This window comes from Ailuropoda melanoleuca, chromosome X (assembly GCF_002007445.2).
Source record: "Ailuropoda melanoleuca isolate Jingjing chromosome X, ASM200744v2, whole genome shotgun sequence".
Lineage (NCBI taxonomy): Eukaryota > Metazoa > Chordata > Mammalia > Carnivora > Ursidae > Ailuropoda > Ailuropoda melanoleuca.
The window spans coordinates 240049-248072 of NC_048238.1; the positions used below are offsets into that span (position 1 = coordinate 240049).

General features: G+C 53.6%; 1 protein-coding gene across 3 annotated transcripts in view; it reads left to right on the forward strand.

Moving 5' to 3' along the window:
• Positions 1–8024, forward strand: part of PPP2R3B (protein phosphatase 2 regulatory subunit B''beta) — a 59896-nt gene that overhangs the window by 30653 nt on the left and 21219 nt on the right. For 2 of the 3 annotated variants that reach the window (XM_034648826.1, XM_034648827.1), the window contains exons 3-5: positions 5961–6064; positions 6354–6450; positions 7576–7656. In XM_034648826.1, coding sequence (XP_034504717.1) covers positions 5961–6064; positions 6354–6450; positions 7576–7656 — 282 coding nt within the window. Of the gene's footprint in view, positions 1–5960; positions 6065–6353; positions 6452–7575; positions 7657–8024 lie in introns of all 3 variants that reach the window. The other variant, XM_034648828.1, reaches the window with a different exon arrangement.

Consider the following 8024-nt stretch of genomic DNA (forward strand, 5'->3'; position numbering starts at 1 on the left):
AGTGGGAGAGGGAGAAGCAGGCTCCTAGCGGAGGAGCCTGATGCGGGACTCGATCCCAGGACTCCGGGATCATGCCCTGAGCCAAAGGCAGACACTTAACGACTGAGCCACCCAGGCGCCCCTCTGGTGTCTTTCACACAGAATATTTGTGATATCCCTCCCCACCAGAGTCACTGACGCCGGACGGTGCCCCGTATGTGCATGACCATGACTTACATGTTTCTCAGTGGGTGAGCGCTTGGTTGTATCCACTGTGTTTCATGAGTTGAGTTGCTGGTGTGTGTGTGTGTGCGCGTGCAAGACTCGTGTGCACATCTGCCTCTCTCAGGTAGCAAATACTCAGACCTGAATTGTGGGTGACTGATTTTATAAGAAACTGGAAGTGCTTTCCAGAGTAGCTGTCCGTGGTACATGTCCAGCCACTGGAGCTCGAGAGCGTCAGTTCTCATGTAACCTCAGCAGCACTTGGTTTCCACACTTCCAGTTTCGGCCATTTTCCGCGCATGTGTGTGTAACTCATTCGCGGCTTCGTTTCCCTGATGATTATGCTGAACGCCTTTCCATGTGCGTATTTTTCGCAGGGCATCCTTCTTCCCCTTTCTGTCAGCTTCCTTGAGCTGTGCCTGATGGGTGATACACGGCACATGCTTCCTGTGTATAATCCGAGGAGGTGTGACATATGTGTAACCCCCTGAAACTATGCCCACAGTCTAGACGACACACGTTTCCAACACGCCCTGACTCTGCCCTTTTCCAGGCCACTCCACTCGTCCCCAGGCTGCTGTGGGGACTTGGTCACTGTGGCTGACTGAGTTTTCTACAATCGTACCTGAACAGAATCCGACAGTAGATACTTCTTTACTCTGGTGAGATTTACAGAAGATGCCGTCAGTACCTTAACCCCATACCAGTAGAATTCACAGACACTTAGGACACGTACAGTGTCACACACCTATCACGTGCTCCCCTGCTCAGTTCTCATATGGCCTCCTGGGGACAGCAGAGACCCCAGGGGTTAGAGGCTCAGCCCCCCAGGGCCGCCCCACTTCTGACACCTGTCCCAAATCCCAGGTTGTCACCAGCCATAGACCCCGGGGGTCCTCATGCCCCTCCTTGGGGGAGGATAGAGCTGCACAGACGGAGAACCACATGGGGTGAGTGCTGGGAGGGTCCCAAGCTCAGGAGCTGCTGGCCCGATGGAGCTGGACGCCCCCCCCCCCCAGTGCACAGATGCATTCACCACTCGGAAGCTCTCTACACCTCGTCTTTATTTTCACATAGGCTTCACTGTGTAGGCGTGATGCGTCGTATTCCCGGCCTCCAGACGCTCTCCTCCCCGGAGGATGGTGCGGGGCTGACATCCCCAGTGTCTCATCGTGGCCCGGCCTTCCTGCTGTCCAGCCCCACCCAGGAGCCATGCAGAGCCACCTCTTCAGAACAACAGAAGTGCCTGTCAGTCCGCACACCCCAGGGGATTTAGGAGCTGTGTGTCAGAAACCGGAGTGAAAGATCGAATGTTAGAACAGAAGGTGATCCTAGCACCACAGTCCCATAGGGATTTTACAAGGGTTTCAGATTCACTGTGCCAGGAAGTGGGGTGCAAACCAGTTTTTATGTTTGTTATGTCACACACGTGACGGCATAGCTGAATGTCAGGCGCACAATGCTGAGCAAAAGGAACCAGGCCTGAAAGGCCACGGGTGGCACGATCCCACCTATACAACATTCCAGGAAAGGGAAGCCACGGGGGTGGAGAGGGGCTTCCTGGGTGTGGGTAGGGTTAGGGTAAAGGTATGCCGGAATAGGCCGGTGACACGGCTCTCCCTACTGTGGGGACAGACACGTGATCTAGGCATCTGAGTGCACTCTACAAAGAGTGAATCTTCCTGTACGTCCATTCTGTAAAATTGATAAAAAGCAAAATCTTGTGTGATGCATCTTTTCCCTTGGAGTGACGATTTTATACTTTTTAAAAGCTGTTCTTTCTGTCTCTTGCATTTTAGAGGTCATGTTTTCCGTTCACTTCAGAAAATTAACAGAATGTCCTGCAAGGCAATGTAGGTCACGGCCAAAGCTTTAGCGTTAAGCTTCCAGCTGTCAGGTTGGTTGGAACCCCAGGCATGCCAGCGCATCCTGGGAACTCATCCAGGGAGGGGCCCCCCCTTACAGGAGAGTGCATAGAGCTTCATGTGCACGGACCACCTCGGGCACAAACGTGTGGAGCCGTGAGGGGCCACAGCCCTCTCACCGCCAGTACTGTGTGCCGCGAGCGTCCACACACCCACGTGACCACCACCCAGAGCAAGACGCCACATGTCCTTGGCACCCCAGGAAGTTCTCTTCGGCCCACTTCCAGTCAGTGCTCCAGGTCACCGGCTGGGGCTCTGGATGGTCTCCTCGATCGCCTCTCACAACTTGGGCACACGTGTCCTTTTCCCTCCAGCTCCCCCAGCCCAGTGTGGCCTCCGTGGAATTCATCCACACCTGTGTGAGGCACTGGTGTCTTGGTTGTGCCCAAAACACGTGGGTGGTTCTTTGTGATTGCCATATTTTATTCCACAATATGGAAAAAATTTCATTTTGTAGTTGTGGCCGGTGTGTTGAAATAGAATTGCCTCACATATATCGTGCTTGCTTCTAGCAACTTTGCTGAAGTTACTGAAACCAACACCCTCAAAGGGCGTGAATCTGGCTGTTTGTTCATTCAGCGCCCTGCTCGTGGACAGCTGGGTGGTTCCATCTGGGGCATCCTGAGTGAGGCCACTGGGACCATTCCCGGCCGTGTCTTGTGGTAGCAAGCCTCACGTCCCTGGGTTACTACTGGAGGACCGAGTGTCGCCTGAGGGACTGTGCATGGCCAGCTCTCAGTATACCCTGCCCAGCGGCTCTCTCCAGGACAGTTGCACCACGTTCTCGTCCACCGTCCATGTGCATTAACTCTGTTCCTTGCATCCTTCCCAGTGCCTGGTATTTTCAGTCCTCCGAGTTTGAGCTGTTCCTGTGGGCCTTTCTGATCTCTTCCTACACACTTCTCTGCATCTCCATCACGAGCACAGATGCCGAGCACGTTTTCGTAGCCATCAGGGCATTTGTGCGATCTTTTCTCGGAGTGCCTGTACAGCTCTGTTGCTGTCTTGTGCTGTGTGCCTTTTTCCTCCTTGACCAGCAGTTCTTTAAAATCCCGCCTGCGAGTCCTTGTTAGACTTGTGTGTTGCAAATATTCTTTTCTAGTCTGTAGCTTGTCTTTGCTCTCTTCACGGCATCTTGCAGCCAGCAATTCTTAAGTGAACACTGCATGCACTCTCCCTTCAGAGTTGAAGGTGTTTTGTGTCCTCTGTGAGGGATCTTTGCTACTCCAAAATCAGGAAAAGCTTCTCTTACATTTTCTTGCATAAGGCTTAATGTTTCACCATTCCCGTTCAGGACCGGATTCCATTGTGCATTGATCGTCGTGCAGGGTGTGAAGGAGGGTTTCCCGTTGATGTGGTGCTCTCATGGTTGTTCCCACAGAACTGGAGGCCTGCCTTTGTCCTCAATCACTTGACGGGCTCAAGATCTCTTCCTCACTGTTCCCCATCCCTCTTTGCACGCACGCACGCAACAAGTCTTCACTGATGTAACTCTAGAGTAAGCCTTCAAAATCCTTTGCTTCCTCTAGGGCTTTCTCAGTAAGCTTTTGTCTTTCCACAACAACACCACAGACACTGCATGGCGAGTGGCTTTTAGTTAAATCTCTGAGTCATTCGGGAGCCAGCCTTGGGTTTCTGCGGGAGGAGCTTAGCACCAGGTCTTTAATGTCTCCCACCAATGGTCTGTTGGTGGCTTTGTGCAGATGGCACACGGTGCTGGTTAGATTTGTTTAAGGGGTTTCTTTATGCTTTACATAGATGGCACTGCTGTAAATTTCATTTTGTAGTTGTGGCCACCGTGTTGAAATAGAATTATCTTATGTATATCGTGCTTGCTTCTAGCAACTTAGCTGAAGTCACTTATAATATTCTGTAAGTCTCTTGGAATTTCTACACAGTGTGTGGTATGTTTCTGAATTACAGCAGTTTTGAGTCCTCCTCTTGGGCCTTTGTACCCTCCTGTCTTTCTCCCGCCCCCACGCCCTGGCTGGGCCCACTGACACAATTGTGGTGCCCTTGTCTTGGTCCCAGCTTGGGCTTGGAGGCGTCATGTGTCACCATTGCATCTGATGTGAGCCATGGGTTTTCTGTGGATACCCTTTAATAGAATGAGGTGTTCCTAGGGCGCCTGGCATGCTCAGTTAGTGGAGCATGTGACTTTTGATCTTGGGGTTGTGAGTTTGAGTCCCATGTTAGGTGTAGACATTACTTAAAAAATAAAAAAAAAAAATTTTTTTTTAAAGATTAGGGGCACCTGGGTGGCTCAGTCGTTAAGCGTCTGCCTGCGGCTCAGGGCGTGATCCCAGAGTTCTGGGATCGAGCCCCACGTCAGGCTCTTCTGCTGGGAGCCTGCTTCTTCCTCTCCCATTCCCCCCACTTGTGTTCCCTCTCTCAGTGGCTGTCTCTCTCTCTGTCAAATAAATTAAAAAAAAAAAGATTAAAGTGTTCTCTGTTTTCAGTTTCCTGGTCTGTTGTTTCTTATTATATTTTTAATGGCTGGGTTGAGCTTGCTGACGTGCATTTTGTGTAGGATTTCTGCGACTGTATTCATGAGAGATGACTGGCCCGTACGTTTCCTTGCATCCTTGACAGATTTCAGTATCTGCTGTGTGTTGGCCTCGTAACAAGAATTAAGAGATATCCCATATGGGGCGCCTGGGTGGCACAGCGGTTAAGCATCTGCCTTCGGCTCAGGGCGTGTTCCCGGCGTTGTGGGATCAAGCCCCACATCAGGCTCCTCTGCTATGAGCCTGCTTCTTCCTCTCCCACTCCCCCTGCTTGTGTTCCCTCTCTCGCTGGCTGTCTCTATCTCTGTCAAATAAATAAGATCTTAAAAAAAAAAGAAAAGAAACATCCCATATGTTTAGTCTCTGGAAGAGTTTGTATGCAGTCAGTATGATTTCTTCCATAAATGTTTGCACAAACTCACTAGCGGAGCCGTCAGGGTCTGGAGTTTTCTTTGGGAAAGTTTGACAGATTCAGTTTCTGGCAGACATATAGCTCCGTTCAGATTTTTCTCTTGTGTCTCTTTGGGTTAGATGCCTTGATCAGGTAGTCTGTGCAGGTCACCAGCACTGTGGCACATGTGGGCATGAAGTTATTTGTAGTGTCCACTTCCTATCTTCCCAATGCGTGTGGGAGCTGCGGTGACAGCTGACATTCGTAACTTGTGTTTTCTGTCTTTTGTTCTTGACGACTTTTGCTAAAGGGTGTTTAATTTTTTTTAGATCTTCAAAGACCTGACTTTCAATTTTGCTGATTTTGCTGATAGAGTATTTGGTTGTTTTAATTTTCATGTCTGCCTGTTCCAGCTTCTTCCTTTTTTGACGTAGGAGCTTAGATCACTGTTTGTCAGGCTTCTCTGCTGACAGATGTGCTGAATGCCCTGGTCTGTGCTCATTTGGTGAAGTTTCAGTGGGCAGTATTTTCCGTGTTACATTTAGAGCCTTTCCTCAGTTATGCTGTCTGCTCCCTCACCCACGGTTATCACGAGCTGCTGCCGGACTCGCAGACTTCCGGGACCTGCTGACTGCCTGCTGATGGACTGTCTGCGGGACAGGGGTAGTCTGATCCTGTCCTCGAGCTGCATTCCGTCACCTGATGGGACAGCTGGGACAAGCTCCTCTTGCTGTCCCTGGTGCACAGGAATGAACGCACGTTTGTGTTTGCCGGGAACACTGAGCTCATCTGTGCAGGGCTGACGGTTTGAAGGCGCAGGTGTCTTTCTATAGCAGAGGTTCACTGCGGCATCCCCGTGGGGGCGCACGTTGTGCTAGCAGCAGTGGGTGTCCAGGAGGCGCTGACTGCCCGCTGTGCCCCTCTGCTCTGCAGGCCTGTGGCTGCCCGCTCTACTGGAAGGGGCCGCTGTTCTGCAGTGCCGGGGGAGAGCGCACGGGCTCCGTCTCTGTCCACAAGTTCGTCGCCATGTGGAGAAAGTGAGTCTTGGGCCTGTGTCCTGGGGGCGGGTGTTGGGAGGGGAGACGTGTCCCCAGCTCTCCGTAGCCCCAGTGGCAGCTGCCGCATCACGGGCTCATGCTCCTGTGGCCGAGACGGCAAGAGGAGGGAGCTAACGTGCAGGCCACGTGGCATCGTGTCCCGTCCCCTCGCGAGCCTGCTCTTGATCACGCCCCATCATGGCCCCATGTCCTACCCACCGCCCGTGTCTGGGAGGGGCCTTGTGGATCTGGTGTGTGGGGACCACTGGGACGTCCTCCATCATTGCAGGGTTGTCCAGAACTGTCACGACGACGCTGCCAAGTTCGTCCACCTGCTCATGAACCCCGGCTGTAACTATCTGGTGCAAGAAGACTTCATCCCCTTCNGTCTACACTGCACGCATCTTCTCCCCTCCTCCAGGTCCACCTGTGCATCAACACTGCACGCACCTTCTCCCCTCCTCCCAAGTCCACCCCTGCGTCTACACCGCACGCACCTTCTCCCCTCCTCCAGGTCCACCTGTGCATCAACACTGCACGCATCTTCTCCCCTCCTCCCAGGTCCTCCCCTGCGTCTACACTGCACGCATCTTCTCCCCTCCTCCAGGTCCACCTGTGCATCAACACTGCACGCATCTTCTCTCCTCCTCCCAGGTCTGCCCCTGTGTCTACACCGCATGCAGGCTGCCAGTCTGGCTCCCTTCTCTCAGGGTTTTGCTTTCCAAAGAGATGGCTCAGGGACCAGCCCGTCTTGTGTGTGAGAGTGATGGGACCACGTGTGCCCCACACGGTGCAGGCGTGTGTGAGCCATGGGGTCACTGCAGGACCACGTGTGCCCCACACGGTGCAAGTGTGTATGAGTGGCGGGACCACATGTGCAGGCACGTTGAGGCACGGGACCACGTGTGCCCCATGTGGTTCAGGTGTGTGTGAGTGGGAGGACCACGTGCAGCTGCAGAGCATGAGGCCACAGACAGTGGGGACTGCAGCCCCTGGCTGTGTCACCTGCGTGAAACCAGGTCGCGGTGTTCTAGAACACCCTCTGCTACCCTTCAGACTCATTCGGGCATCGTTGCACCGTCTGCGGGAGATAATCGAGGGTGAGCGGTACTTAGTCACTGGATCTTCTGTGTAGCCGTTTCGAGTAACTGGATTATTCCAGCAGATGTGACCTAAAGGCTCAGTGACTGTAGCTCGTAAGACGAGGGTATTTGAAAGTTCCTCGTGGACCTCTGTGTGGGTCCTTGTGTATTTGTACGCATTGGGTCCCAGTGAGTTGTCGGAGATCGCGATGGTCCCTTTGACCGAGCCGTCCTGTGCTTCTCAGCGTGCCGCCTACGGGCTGTGTAGAATCGCACGTGTGGGGTTGTGTTTTGTCAGCAGCTGTGTGGTCGCAGTGTTCTGTGCACAGCCGCCCCGTCCGTGTGCAAGTCGTCGGGGCTGGCGACAGACATGGGTGCTTGTGCTCAGCGGGCACCGTGCGTGTCCCTGAACTCTGTCTTGTCTTCCGTGTGCAGGACGTGGTGAACACGCACCCGGGCTTAGCCTTCCTGAAGGAAGCGTCAGAGTTCCACTCTCGCTACATCACCACCGTGAGTATTCGGGCACGGCCGGCGGCCCCCGGGACCCCGGTTCCAGGGCCCACCACACATGTGAACGAGGACTCGGGGCCTCAGGCTGCGGCCCTTCTGAATCCCGATTTTCTTCACCCGCGAATAAGATGTGGACAGTGCCTGCTCCGTGGGGCCGAGCAAGGGCCTGTGACGGGCAGATGTCCCGTGTTGAGGCCCAAAGCACAGCGAGCTCGTGCAGAGCCTGGTGGGTGTTGCCACGTGTCAGACTCGAGCACAAGGGAGGGGACATCCCAGACATCCGTGCGCTCTCCCTCCCTGGGGGTTGGTGCTGCTCAGCCTGGGAGGACGTCTTAGTCGGGGGAATGCACGTGCCTGCCACGTAGACA